Source organism: Salvelinus namaycush, chromosome 25 (assembly GCF_016432855.1).
Source record: "Salvelinus namaycush isolate Seneca chromosome 25, SaNama_1.0, whole genome shotgun sequence".
NCBI lineage: Eukaryota > Metazoa > Chordata > Actinopteri > Salmoniformes > Salmonidae > Salvelinus > Salvelinus namaycush.
In genome coordinates, this window is record NC_052331.1 from 33,979,235 (window position 1) to 33,994,811 (window position 15,577).

At 42.6% G+C, this 15,577-nt stretch overlaps 1 protein-coding gene across 1 annotated transcript; it reads right to left on the bottom strand.

Annotated features, from left to right (window-relative positions):
- Positions 1–4,421: 4,421 nt before the first annotated feature.
- Positions 4,422–8,912, bottom strand: ahsg2 (alpha-2-HS-glycoprotein 2). Its single transcript, XM_038964311.1, has 7 exons — positions 8,613–8,912; positions 7,803–7,913; positions 7,633–7,714; positions 7,148–7,305; positions 6,502–6,609; positions 6,236–6,313; positions 4,422–5,157 (listed from the first exon to the last, which is right to left on the bottom strand). Exons 1-7 carry the CDS (start codon positions 8,898–8,900, stop codon positions 4,768–4,770), a joined length of 1,215 nt encoding a protein of 404 aa, XP_038820239.1. The 5' UTR covers positions 8,901–8,912; the 3' UTR covers positions 4,422–4,767.
- Positions 8,913–15,577: the final 6,665 nt, after the last annotated feature.

The following is a 15,577-nucleotide window of genomic DNA, read 5'->3' on the forward strand; positions in this document are numbered from 1 at the left end:
AGAAACCCTAGACCCACTCAATTTGCATACCGCCCCAACAGATCCGCAGATGATGCAATCTCTATTGCACTCCACACTGCACTTTCACACTTGGACAAAAGGAAAACCTATGTGAGAAAGCTATTCATTGACTACAGCTCAGAGTTCAACACCATAGTGCCCTCAAAGCTCATCACTAAGCTAAGGACCCTGGGACTAAATACCTCCCTCTGCAACTGGATCCTGGACTTCCTGAGGGGCCACCCCCAGATGGTGAGGGTAGGTAACAACACATCCACCACGCTGATCCTCAACACAGGGGCCACTCAGGGATGCGTGCTCAGTCCCCTCCTGTACTCCCTGTTCACTCATGACTGCATGGCCAGGCACAACTCCAACACCATCATTAAGTTTGCTGATGACACGACAGTGGTAGGCTTGATCAACGAATACGACAAGACAGCCTATAGGGAGGAGGTCAGAGACCTGGCCTTAATTTTTAAATATTTTTTTCTTAAAACGGCATTGTTGGTTAAGGGCTTTTAAGTAAGAATTTCACTGTAAGGTGAAATTCTAAATAACCGTATTAATATAACCTTGAGGGGGCAGGTTCTCTAACAGGCTAACACAACAAACCAAACACTGTTCAGATTCAGACAACTACGGAAACAACTCCAGGCCAAACTGCACCAAAAGAGAAGTAGAATAGAGAGATCTAGAGCGTCTAAAAATAAATAAATACATGTCAGAAGATTTCAAATGGTTCCAATATTTAAGGCAATGCAGTGGTATTATTCCTCTTGGTGCTTCTCAAGCCTTTGCCCTCTGAACCTGTTGAATTCGGCGCGTTTGAAAAGTAAAATTTGATTTGATTTGAGATCATCTCAAGCTCTGTCAGGTTGGATAGGGAGCATCGCTGCACAGCTATTTCATGTCAAAGGGGGCTGAATACTTATGATACACACTGTATATTATTAGATAAAATATTACTGTGAAGTGTCATTCTGGTTCCACCTCTAGCCCTGATCTGAAATGACTAGATAGGTGAAATTAAAATATGTTGGAAATTCTTACATATTAAATTGTTTTCCATGCATTGAGATACACTTTGTCAATCTGGTATCTTCCCCAGCTTTAAGACTCTTATAAAGTCCTGGATTGTTCTGCTCAGTTCCTCTAGGACTGCCTGTAGGCAGCTGCCAGTTGTTGTTAGGATGATGGTGTCATCGGGTCCACAGACATGGCATGGACATCAGGTTGCCAACAGCAACAGCAAACAATGGCACATCACTATTGGAGACAGATTTTAAGATATTACAAGGGTCTTTTATACAGCTGAAACCTGTTTTAAATGCAAAGAAAACACATTTTATCATTTTTAATAGGTTCAAAAAGTTGGTTGAAAATACACTTGCACTTACGAGCTTAGATGGTTCTCGAATTAATCAGGTCTCTGCATATAAATACTTAGGGATATGGTTGGATGATAAACTGTCTTTTAAAATGCATATTGATGAACTTTGTAAACGGCAAAAAATCAAGCTAGGCTTCCTCTATAGAAACAGGACATGCTTGTCCTCTACAAATAGAAGACAAATTGTGCAAGCTACTTTTATGTCTGTTATAGACTATGGGGATATTATTTACATGCATGCTACGGCATCAACACTTAAATCGCTGGATGCTACTTATCATTGCGCACTTAGGTTTATTACGGGTGCTAGCTACAGAACTCACCACTGTGTTTTATATCATAATGTGGGTTGGACAACATGCTCTCGTGTTTGTCTATAAAGCACTTCTATCCAAATAGAAGACAAATTGTGCAAGCTACTTTTATGTCTGTTATAGACTATGGGGATATTATTTACATGCATGCTACGGCATCAACACTTAAATCGCTGGATGCTACTTATCATTGCGCACTTAGGTTTATTACGGGTGCTAGCTACAGAACTCACCACTGTGTTTTATATCATAATGTGGGTTGGACAACATGCTCTCGTGTTTGTCTATAAAGCACTTCTGAAAAAACTACCTTCTTATTTATCATCACTCATCAATATTAGAATTAGAATTCCTAAAACCAGGTCTCAACATGGATTACACTTGAGGCCCCTGTGATTTCCACAGAGTTGGGTATGGCTGCCTTTTCCTGTTACGCTCCTTGCCTATGGAATAGCCTGCAGACTAAACTTAAAATTGAGACTCTTGTCCCCCTTGCTAATTTTAAATATTTATTGGAGAATTTTTATTTTTGTATTGCTTGTAACTGTTTCGGGTAATGCAAGTTCTTGTGCTGTTAGGGGAATAACCTATGTGTAAATGAAATCTGTTGTTGTATTTAAATGTTAAAAAATTATATATTTTTTTGTATTATCTGTGATCGTTTTGTTTGTCTTGTTTAGTTTTTTTAATCATTGTACCTAAACTGTATGTGTAAACATGTAAACGCAGGGCCCAGCTGTAAAAGAGACCTTGGTCTCAGTCTGTGTTCCTTGTTGAAATAAAGGTATGATAATCTTCAACCTTGATCATTGCTCTTTGCCAGGATTGGCAAGTCTTCTGAATGGTCAAAACAAGTGATTTATGCTTTCAGTTCATTTTATATTTCCATGCTGATAATTTACCTGGAATGTCTGCATATTTATGTTGTCTTCGATCATCAAGAAGGCCTTATAGTTTTGCACAGTAAAAGCCCACCAATGCTGAGTGTGTATGTAGGTTCTGAGTGTAAAGAGGTCCTCAGTAACCCAGAATACACATTTGCCTTCTTTGACCAATCAATAGGGTAGTTCTTTGAATTGGAGTATTAGAAAAAGGGGTTTCATAAGACATTGTTTACACAAGCAAAGTACCATTGAACATTTTGAATGAAAGCGGTGTTGCTATCACAGACTTGTTAATGAAGCCCTTTCAAACCAAATTGTGTCTTCTGGATTCAAATGTGTCACATAATCCTTTTCTAAATTGTCCACAGTTATGTCCATATTTTCTAGCCACATATTTTTTATGTTTTGATGTACATGATCATTCAGGGATTTATTATGATACTATAATTTTGATTAGAAATGTATAGTACCAGTATTATTTTGTACCATAGAACAGGCATATTCAACACGCAGAACTCAGTCGGGCCTTGACTCCTGGTATCGTATAAACACACATAAGAAATGGAAAACTGTGTAGAATTGCAGGACATGAGCTTTAAAACTGCAAAACGTTCTCTCTGCCCCATGGCAAACTGTGTAAAATTGCAGGAAATTAACTTTTAAATTGCTAAATGTTCTCTCCGCTAACAAGAGGGGTGTTAACCGTTTGAACAGTTTGGGGTCACATGTGTTGTGAAGTGGGGGGTTTGTTACTATGACGATAAATACAGTAACAATATCCATCTGGACCTTTGCCACCTAGGAAATGTGTGTGACCGGACCTGCTCAAATAATACTTGAGTACCCCTGTCATAGGCCATAGTCAGTGCTATGTATCATAAGGCGGCCCAATATGGACAGCATGGATCAATGAATAGTTTAATAATAATAGATGAATGAATAGTTTAATTCTTAGAGGATGGATGATGCCAGTGCTTCTGAAAATAGTCATTGATTTTGAATACCTTATGAATTATATCACCAGAGTAGTTTATCTAGTAACGCATTTTAAGATGCTCAAAAATGACTAACAACCTTCATGCACATTAACACAGTGAGTCCTATTGTCACGCCGGTGTGATTTAGGACTTCTAACCACTTCTAACCCCTTTTATGTGTTTGAGCTACAGACTTCTGAGTTATACCATTGGATTCGTCCACTCCCTCTGCATCCTTTGGTACCAAACATTAATTTGTTGAACCGGGGCGGAGCTAAAGCGATGTTTGTGAGACAAGGGAGGATCCCGAAACGGCCCAGGGCAAGGTCTTTTATACAAAAACATCTGTAGAATCCGAATGGTTTGAGCTTTCAAGTATTAAAAGATATGACGCTCACAAGCTACACAAGAGTCGTTAGAAGGTAAGGGGTTCTTCTACACAGAAGATCATAGGAAATCCCAGGACATAGTGTCTATAATACTGTAATAAACTCACATAGTTGCGGTCATAAACTCTGAACGCCAAACAGTTGTCACTGACTAGTTGGATATTCATTTCCCACTGAGAAAACAATTCCTGTACTTACAGCATTCATTTGAATTCATTCTGATCAGGTTTTTGCTTTGGCATAATATATATATATATATTTTTACATTTGTCAAAAAATGAATCTCATGAATTCAACAGTTTATGTCAAATAGTTGTGTCTTCTACTTGTAGCCCTGGTTGTCCTGAAAAGAAAATGGTAAAACACTTAATTGTGAGGCTAAATATAAGGGCTGTACATCAAAGTCAGATAAATAAAAAGCCCTTTTCTGCTGGGGTCTCAATTAGCTGTGAAAGACACATGAGAAAGTAATTAAAATGTCATTCTTTATTACCCCTAGATACAGAGCAGTTCAGAGTACATACAGCCATTGCGCATTGAGTGTAGTAAATTAACCCTTATTACCTACATTTTAACGCTTACTTGTAACTCCCACATGTTTAGAACCATGACAAATAGCTAGTAAAGATGTAGGAAATCTCTACCGAACCAATTAATGATGAAGGTCTTGTAAAAGCAAAATGAAAACTCAGCAAGGAAAGCAGACTCAAGCCCTTATGCGGTATTCTCTGATCATGCAGTGGGCCCACTGCATGCAGTTTGATGACTGCGACATTAAAGAGTCTGTGCCTTGTAAAATCTGAACGCTTCTCAGAAAAATTGCTTCTTCCCTGGACACACTGGCACAGGTGCAAGAGGTGCAGACACAATAGCTGGGCTGTCTGGCACTGGTTCTGGGGCTTCCCTCTTCACCACCCCAGATACAACAGGTGCGTCCGTGCCTACAACTGGATCGACTACGAACACAGGGGGCGCTTCGGTACCTACAGGGACCACCACCACGGGGACCACAGGCACTATGGACTCCTCGGACTCGCCAGACTCGCCAGACTCGGCAGACAGAAGGCCGCTGCGGTCGGGGTCGTGGAGGGCGGTGAGTTTGTGGTGCCTCAGGCCGTGGACCTTGTGGAGGTTACCAGCATGGACGTGGACCACTGACGCAGGCACCGGGACTGTGCCATTGGTGTCCACGATAGGCATCTGTACATTAGAACGAGAGACAGGTCGTCAAAGTACTGTGTCAGTGCAATGGTTTGTTTTCATGTGGCATTTATTGATATACCCTGGCATTATGTGGCTGAGTGATGAGGAGACATACCACCAGATATACCCTGGCATTATGTGGCTGAGTGATGAGGAGACAGACCACCAGATATACCCTGGCATTATGTGGCTGAGTGATGAGGAGACAGACCACCAGATATACCTTGGCATTATGTGGCTGAGTGATGAGGAGACAGAGCACCAGGTATACCCTGGCATTATGTGGCTGAGTGATGAGGAGACAGACCACCAGATATACCCTGGCATTATGTGGCTGAGTGATGAGGAGACAGACCACCAGATATACCCTGGCATTATGTGGCTGAGTGATGAGGAGAAACTGATTTTGTTTTTGTCCATTGGGTATTTCTGTTTGCGGAATATTTAGATAAAGCCTTGAATAAAAGAAAAATGGCTACCTATAATTAAATTATAAAAATATTTATCTTCGATGTGGTAAATGGCACGTGTGTATTAAATATTGTGTATAGGCTTGTCTCCCATATGAATCTTCTCTTTGTGCCAGACTGGGTTCAAATGCCTTCTATTTTTTTCTGTATTTATTTATCTGTATATATGATGTATTTATGTCTATGTGTATATACAGGGTGTATGTATGTATCTAAATATGTCTATTATTTTACTGCTCTAAGGATATAATTATTGTTTGGATAACCTTATTCACTATTATGTATTGATTTTTACCTTACTTTTTTTCACTCTTTATGCGATGTGCAATGCAGAGAACACCGGAAGAAGAATGATCATTTAATTACCACAGTGAATGATTGTAATGTTTGTTTATGTGTCAGTTCATCCCATAAGGGATGTGTTGCCAATTGGAGATTTGACCAGAAAATCACATTTTCATTCATTCATTTCATTCATTCATTCATATTGTTCGGTTCAAATAAGATATATCCTTTATAGAGTATAGAAGACACATTAATAACTCAGTGATAACAAGTCACCTACTTATTCACAGGTGTGAATTAATGCATGTCTTTTCTCTTACCATTGAAGATGCAGCAAATATATTGCACTGGATTGAGTGTAAAGAACTCACACCAGCAACTTGACAAAAGCCACGTTGCTGAAAGAGAAAAGAAACGTGTTAGCTTGTCACATGGTGGTACTGATTAAATACCAAGACATTGAGTATGTTTCAATAATCACACTATCATACCACCTAGAATAGTATGCATCCTAAATAGTATGCTAGTATGGCCATTTCAATGCAGGTTTGGGCTTTCCTCCTTCCATGATATAATGTATACTTACTGCCGTAGCATTGGTCAGCGGCACACAGTTGTCATCCCTGTCATCAGCGGTGCAGTTCGTTTCTACTATAACGTATTCTGCCAAGTATCTGGCTCCACCAGACACAACCTGCAAACAGAATTGAAGTACATAACGCCTTTCCACTATAGTTGTGTCACAGTTAGTATATGGGAGGTGTATGCTCAAACAGAGGAGATGTTTTATTTTATTTAATCTTTATTTACCTAGGCAAGTCAGTTAAGAACAAATTCTTATTTACAATGACGGCCTACACCGGCCAAATCCGGACGACGCTGGGCCAATTGTGCACCGCCCAATGGGACTCCCAATCACGGTCGGTTGTGATACAGACTGGATTCGAACCAGGGTGTCTGTAGTGACACCTCTAGCACTGAGATGCAGTGCCTTAGACCACTGCACCACTCGGGAGCCCCACATCAACATCAACCTGTCTAATGGAGCCCTTATTCACTTTTTACATTTAGGGCTAGTTTCCTGGACACAGAAAAAAAGCCTAGATCTGTGTGCAGAAAACTCTCCCTTAAAATGTTTACCTCATTTGGACATAAAAAACCATTACCATACTCTTTTTAGAAGATTGCACTTGCCCACATGATGATCATATGATCAGAAAAATATGTTTTACCTGAGTTGACATGCGTCCGACTTCCATGATTTCAAACAATGACTCTTTGCCTGTCTTGTTGTTGAAGGTGACCAGCGAGGCAAAGACCATGGTCAGGCCTGCAGTGTCGTTAAGGGGAAGGAGTGAGGCACAGCCCACACAGAGGTCCTCCGTTGATTCTTGACATGGTACCAGATAGAGAGAGAAGGTGAGTGTATTAGTGTGTGTGTGAATATATTCCACTTGGCACAGACGTCAATTCAACATCTATTCCACGTGTGTTCAATGTAATTTCATTGAAATGACGTGGGAACAACGTTGATTCAACCAGTGTGTGCCCAGTGGGATCTCACCTTCCCACTTCTGTGGTACCTCTCCAGTCAGTAGCTGTCAGACTTTGTTCACAGAATGTGTTGATTATACTTTATTTGCCTGGGGAACGGGATTGTGAAATTATATAGTTCACTGGATTAGATTGAAAAAAATGTGACATAAAGATTGCATACCTTCAGTTTTACACTTGAAAGCTGTGACAGACATAACTCCTCCAACCTTTCTCAGTACCACATCACAATCTCCCTCCACTGCCTAAAAAACAACAAACAACATTACCAATGATCCATTGGAATTAACTACATTGAATATAAAATGTATTAAAGTGTAGAATTGGCCTCACTGTGGCTACTTTCGGTCTGACGGTGCAGTTGGTGACAGGTGTAGGGTCCAGAACATGACATGTGGTCTCCAGTAGGTCCACTTCCATCAGATAGATCTCTGATCCATCAGGCTATTGAACAACACTGGAGAGCATGACTGAACGGGAATATATTATATCTGCGCTCTTATTCTAATATAAAGTGTCTCTGAGTTGGAGTGCTGATCTAGGATCAGACTACACCAGTCGTCCATATAATCTCATTCATTATGATCTAAAAGGTGAAACTGATCCTAGATCAGCACTGTGAATACAGCTCCAGGGCTAACTGTAGAGGTTAACACATGAAAAAAGGGGCTTTGTATCAAAAGTATATTTCTCCTTAGAACACTAGGGTAAACAAAACCAAAATATGTCTATTTTATCTGTCTCAAACATCTGCAAAACTGTAGACTGGTAGGACCTGGGTAGTTAAGATAAACTTGAAAATGTATCTTGTCTTTACATTTACATTTTACATTATAGTAGTTTATCAGACGATCTTATCCACAGAGACTTACAGTAGTGAGTGCATACACTTTCATACTTCAATTTTTATTTTTTGTACTTAACATAACAATAATTCCGCCTCATTCTGCGAGTACAGAAGTCCAATCTACGCGAGGCCGGTATTTCCATTACAATCTGTAATAATGAATGTTGCCTGGTGTGACGTCACACTAGATTGTATCATACATACATCTATGCAAATCTAGAGATGAGGCATATAGAGATGTATCTCTATGTGACTCTGTGGATTATTCTATTATTCATGCTCCAGCTCTGGCTCACCTTGGTTATGATCTTGATGTCATCGATCTGGTTCAGGGCGTACTTGTAGCCGTGCGTGTGCTGGCCGTTGAGGTAATCCTGGGCCACCAGGGCTGCAGCTTTCACGTCGGGCGAGTCGCAGGGCGGACGGGTCACATTATGCAGAAACAACTGGGCCCATGCCCCCGTCAGCAGCCCCAAAACCAAGGCTATACCCAGGCGACTCATCATCAGGAGGGTTAGGACAGGGCGAGAGGATGGAAGTATTGTAGCAGGTAATGACGGGGGTACACTAGAAGAAGTCCACATGCCCTGGTATATAGCCTGTACTTTAAACTTCACTACAGAGCCAAGGTAAACACATGTCCACCCCGGACTTATGTGTACCGTGTGGGTTGTGCAAGAATCCTCAGCCTGAACCCCATGTGGAATATTGCCAAGATAAATGCTAGACTGACAAAGTCTGGGGTGATCAGGTGCATTGGTGTCAGCAGGTAGATGTCAACGTTTTACTCTTCAGTTCAACTGAGAAAAAGTCAAGCTTGGATAAAATATGGGATTTCATTGATGTGAATTAAGAAGATGCCATGAAAAGTAATACTGTAGCAAAACTGTAGCCCGGGTCTTCTCTAGATCTTTCGTAGACTGTGTGTTCAGAACATGCAGTAGCTTTAAAAGACAATGTAATATACATTGTGATTGATAAGGGACCAGTGTAAAATTCATATCACGATTATGAGGCATCACCCTGTATTTCCCTGAAAGGGAGCAAAAGGCCTATAGTCTGGTTCCAGATGTCTCTGTGTAGCATGGCCTTAGCTCTGTCTGTGCTGTCTTGTGTCTTGCCAATGGTAAGTAAAACAGCATAAGTCGATTTGGGATCAGGCTAGCAATGGAGGCTACTACCATTAGATGGGAGAGCCACAACAACAATGATGCAATGACACCTGGTGGATTATACAGGCTCTGCCACTAAACCAGAGACAAGCGATTTGCAAGTATGCTGCTGATAGGAGACGATTGGCCTACTACAGCATTCACGGATCCCTGCCCCACTCACAACAGGCGCAACTGGCAGGCAGACAAAGGGACAGATCTTACAACGCCTGGATAGGTACTTTAAGTATCAGCTAACCACATCATATGTTATAGCAATCTGTCAGTCGATGGCAACCATTGGTTGATGCATGCAACGTCGCACCAGGGGAACGAGAACACGTACCCGACATCGGCCGTGTTCGAGAACATCAAAACTAGTGCAGTCAGTCAGTCAAAATTTACCCATGATACATTGTGGTTTTGATCCTCTCAAACACGGCCACAGACACACAGAGAGAGAGCTGGGCCCTGACAGTACATCTCAGTAAGACAAAAATAACGGTGTTCCTAAAAAGGTCCAGTTACCAGGACCACAAATACAAATTCCATCTAGACACCTTTGCCCTAGAGCACACAAAAAAAATATACATACCTCAGCCTAAACATCAGCACCACAGGTAACTTCCACAAAGCTGTGAACGAGCTGAGAGACAAGGCAAGAAGGGCTTTCTATGCCAACAAAAGGAACATAAAATTCGACATTCCAATTAGGATCTGGCTAAAAATATTTGAATCCCATTGCCCTTTATGGTTGTGAGGTCTGGGTTCTGCTCACCAACCAAGAATTCACAAAATGGGACAAACACCAAATGGCGCCGGAAGAAATGGCATCAGTTTTACGGGCGCCCAACCAATTGTGCTACTATGGGGGGTTTTTGGCGTTATTTTTAACTTATTTTGTACATAATGTTTCTGCAACCGTATCTTACTTCAAAAAAGAGCTTCTGGATATCAGGACAGCAATCGCTCACCTCGGATTAGATAAAGATGTTTTCTACAACAAAGACGACGCACAAGACCTTCTCCAAACACCCCACAGGACCGACATCCCCGTTATTTGCAAGAGGAAGCGACGCAGGTACAGGGGACCCGGAGAAGGCGACTGGGAAAGCTGCCGTTACCGTCAATATTACTCGCCAAGAAGCAATCATTGGACAATAAATTAGACGAGGTACGATCACAAATATCCTAGCAACGGGACATCAAAAACTGTAATTATCCCATGTTTCACGGAATCGTGGCTGAATCACAACATGGATATTCAGCTAGCAGGATATCAAATCAAATCAAATGTATTTATATAGCCCTTCGTACATCAGCTGATATCTCAAAGTGCTGTACAGAAACCCAGCCTAAGACCCCAAACAGCAAGCAATGCAGGTGTAGAAGCACGGTGGCTAGGAAAAAACTTCCTAGAAAGGCCAAAACCTAGGAAGAAACCTAGAGAGGAACCAGGCTATGAGGGGTGGCCAGTCCTCTTCTGGCTGTGCTGGGTGGAGATTATAACAGAACATGGCCAAGATGTTCAAATGTTCATAAATGACCAGCATGGTCAAATAATAATAACCACAGTAGTTGTCGAGGGTGCAGCACGTCAGCACCTCAGGAGTAAATGTCAGTTGGCTTTTCATAGCCGATCATTAAGAGTATCTCTACCGCTCCTGCGGTCTCTAGAGAGTTGAAAACAGCAGGTCTGGGACAGGTAGCACGTCCGGTGAACAGGTCAGGGTTCCATAGCCGCAGGCAGAACAGTTGAAACTGGAGCAGCAGCACGGCCAGGTGGACTGGGGACAGCAAGGAGTCATCATGCCAGGTCGTCCTGAGGCATGGTCCTAGGGCTCAGGTCCTCCGAGAGAGAGAAAGAAAGAGAGAAAGAGAGAATTAGAGAGAGCATACTTAAATTCACACAGGACACCGGATAAGACAGGAGAAGTACTCCAGATATAACAAACTGACCCTAGCCCCCCGACACATGAACTACTGCAGCATAAATACTGGAGGCTGAGACAGGAGGGGTCAGGAGACACTGTGGCCCCATCCGATGATACCCCCGGACAGGGCCAAACAGGAAGGATGTAACCCCACCCACTTTGCCAAAGCACAGCCCCCACACCACTAGAGGGATATCTTCAACCACCAACTTACCATCCTGAGACAAGGCCGAGTATAGCCCACAAAGATCTCCGCCACGGCACAACCCAAAGGGGGGGCGCCAACCCAGACAGGAAGATCACGTCAGTGACTCAACCCTCTCAAGTGACGCACCCCTCCTAGGGACGGCATGAAAGAGCACCAGTAAGCCAGTGACTCAAAAAAAAAGCTGTCCTTGAAACAGTCTTGATATGTTCGTCAAAAGAGAGATCAGGGTCCAGAGTAACGCCGAGGTCCTTCACAGTTTTATTTGAGACGAATGTACAACCATGAAGATTAATTGTCAGATTCAACAGAAGATCTCTTTGTTTCTTGGGACCTAGAACAAGCATCTCTGTTTTGTCCGAGTTTAAAAGTAGAACATTTGCAGCCATCCACTTCCTTATGTCTGAAACACAGACTTCCAGCGAGGGAAATTTTGGGGCTTCACCATGTTTCATCGAAATGTACAGCTGTGTGTCATCCGCATAGCAGTGAAAGTTAACATTATGTTTCCAAATGACATCACCAAGAGGTAAAATATATAGTGAAAACAATAGTGGTCCTAAAACGGAACCTTGAGGAACACCGAAATGTACAGTTGATTTGTCAGAGGACAAACCATTCACAGAGACAAACTGATATCTTCCCGACAGATAAGATCTAATCCAGGCCAGAACTTGTCCGTGTAGACCAATTTGGGTTTCCAATCTCTCCAAAAGAATGTGGTGATCGATGGTATCAAAAGCAGCGCTAAGGTCTAGGAGCACAAGGACAGATGCAGAGCCTCGGTCTGACGCCATTAAAAGGTCATTTACCACCTTCACAAGTGCAGTCTCAGTGCTATGATGGGGTCTAAAACTAGACTGAAGCGTTTTGTATACATGGTTTGTTTTCAGGAAGGCAGTGAGTTGCTGTGCAACAGCTTTTTCATTTTTTTTTGTGAGGAATGGGAGATTCGATATAGGCCGATAGTTCTTTATATTTTCTGGGTCAAGGTTCGGCTTTTTCAAGAGAGGCTTTATTACTGCCACTTTTAGTGAGTTTGCTACACATCCGGTGGATAGAGAGCCGTTTATTATGTTCAACATAGGAGGGCCAAGCACAGGAAGCAGCTCTTTAAGTAGTTTAGTTGGAATAGGGTCCAGTATGCAGCTTGAAGGTTTAGAGGCCATGATTATTTTCATCATTGTGTCAAGAGATATAGTACTAAAACACTTGAGTGTCTCTCTTGATCCTAGGTCCTGGCAGAGTTGTGCAGACTCAGGACAACTGAGCTTTGGAGGAATACGCAGATTTAAAGAGGAGTCCGTAATTTGCTTTCTAATGATCATGATCTTTTCCTCAAAGAAGTTCATGAATTTATCACTGCTGAAGTGAAAGCCATCCTCTCTTGGGGAATGCTGCTTTTTAGTTAGCTTTGCGACAGTATCAAAAAGAAATGTTGGATTATTCTCATTTTCCTCAATTAAGTTGGAAAAATAGGATGATCGAGCAGCAGTGAGGGCTCTTCGATATTGCACGGTACTGTCTTTCCAAGCTAGTCGGAAGACTTCCAGTTTGGTGTGACGCCATTTCCGTTCCGATTTTCTGGAAGCTTGCTTCAGAGCTCGGGTATTTTCTGTATACCAGGGAGCTAGTTTCTTATGACAAATGTTTTTTGTTTTTAGGGGTGCGACTGCATCTAGGGTATTGCGCAAGGTTAAATTGAGTTCCTCAGTTATGTGGTTAACTGATTTTTGTACTTTGACGTCCTTTGGTAGGTGGAGGGAGTTTGGAAGTGCATCTAGGAATCTTAGGGTTGTCCGAGAATTTATAGCATGACTTTTGATGATCCTTGGTTTGGGTCTGAGCAGATTATTTGTTGCGATTGCAAACGTAATTAAATGGTGGTCCGATAGTCCAGGATTATGAGGAAAAACATTAAGATCCACAACATTTATTCCACAGGACAAACCTAGGTCCAGAGTATGACTGTGGCAGTGAGTAGGTCCGGAGACATGTTGGACAAAACCCACTGAGTCGATGATGGCTAGTCATTGAACATGACTAGCCATCATTGACTAGCCATCATTGAACATGATGATGGCTCAGCATTCAACACCATAGTACCCTCAAAGCTCATCACTAAGCTAAGGATCCTGGGACTAAACACCTCCCTCTGCAACTGGATCCTGGACTTCCTGACGGGCCGCCCCCCAGGTGGTGAGGGTAGGTAGCAACATATCTGCCACGCTGATCCTCAACACTGGAGCTCCACAGGGGTGCGTGCTCAGTCCCCTCCTGTACTCCCTGTTCACCCACGACTGCATGGCCAGGCATGACTCCAACACCATCATTAAGTTTGCAGATGACACAGCAGTGGTAGGCCTTATCACCGACAATGACGAGACAGCCTATAGGGAGGAGGTCAGAGACCTGGCCGGGTGGTTCCAGAATAAAAACCTATCCCTCAACGTAACCAAGACTAAGGAGATGATTGTGGACTACAGGAAAAGGAGGACCGAGCACGCCCCCATTCTCATCGACGGGGCTGTAGTGGAGCAGGTTGAGAGCTTCAAGTTCCTTGGTGTCCACATCAACAACAAACTAGAATGGTCCAAACACACCAAGACAGTCGTGAAGAGGGCCCAACAAAGCCTCAGGAAACTAAAAAGGTTTGGTATGGGTCCTGAGATCCTCAAAAGGTTCTACAGCTGCAACATCGAGAATATCCTGACTGGTTGCATCACTGCCTGGTACGGCAATTGCTCGGCCTCTGACCGCAAGGCACTACAGAGGGTAGTGCCTACGGCCCAGTACATCACTGCGGCTAAGCTGCCTGCCCTCCAGGACCTCTACACCAGGCGGTGTCAGAGGAAGGCCCTAAAAATTGTCAAAGACCCCAGCCACCCTAGTCATAGACTGTTCTCTCTGCTACCGCATGGCAAGCAGTACCGGAGTGCCAAGTTTAACAAAAAGGCTTCTCAACAGTTTTTACCCCCAAGCCATAAGACTCCTGAACAGGTAATCAAATGGCTACCCGGACTATTTGCATTGTGTGCCCCCCCCCCCAAACCCTCTTTTTATGCTGCTGCTACTCTCTGTTTATCATATATGCATAGTCACTTAAACTATACATTCATGTACATACTACCTCAATTGGGCCGACCAACCAGTGCTCCCGCACATTGGCTAACCGGGCTAACTGCATTGTGTCCCGCCACCCACCACCCGCCAACCCCTCTTTACGCTACTGCTACTCTCTGTTCATCATATATGCATAGTCACTTTAACCATATCTACATGTACATACTACCTCAATCAGCCTGACTAACCGGTGTCTGTATGTAGCCTCGCTACTTTTATAGTCTCGCTACTGTATATAGCCTGTCTTTTTACTGTTGTTTTATTTTTTTACTTACCTATTGTTCACCTAACACCTTTTTTGCACTATTGGTTAGAGCCTGTAAGTAAGCATTTCACTGTAAGGTCTACACCTTTTGTATTCGGTGCACGTGACAAATAAACTTTGATTTGATTTGAGACTCTGCATACAGAATTCTGCAAAAATGTCCTCCATGTACAACGTAAAACACCAAATAATGCATGCAGAGCAGAATTAGGCCGATACCCGCTAATTATCAAAATAGAGAAAAGAGCCGTTAAATTCTACAACCACCTAAAAGGAAGCAATTCCCAAACCTTCCATAACAAAGCCATCCCCTACAGAGAAATAAACCTGGAGAAGAGGCCCCTAAGCAAGCTGGTCCTGGGGCTCTTTTCACAAACACAAACACACCCCAAAGAGCCCCAGGACAGCAACACAATTACACCCAACTAAATCATGAGAAAACAAAAAGCTAATTACTTGACACATTGGAAAGAAATTACAAAAACTGAGCAAACTAGAATGCTATTTGGCACTAAACAGAGAGTACACAGTGGCAGAATACCTGACCACTGTGACTGACCCAAAATGAAGGAAATCTTTGACT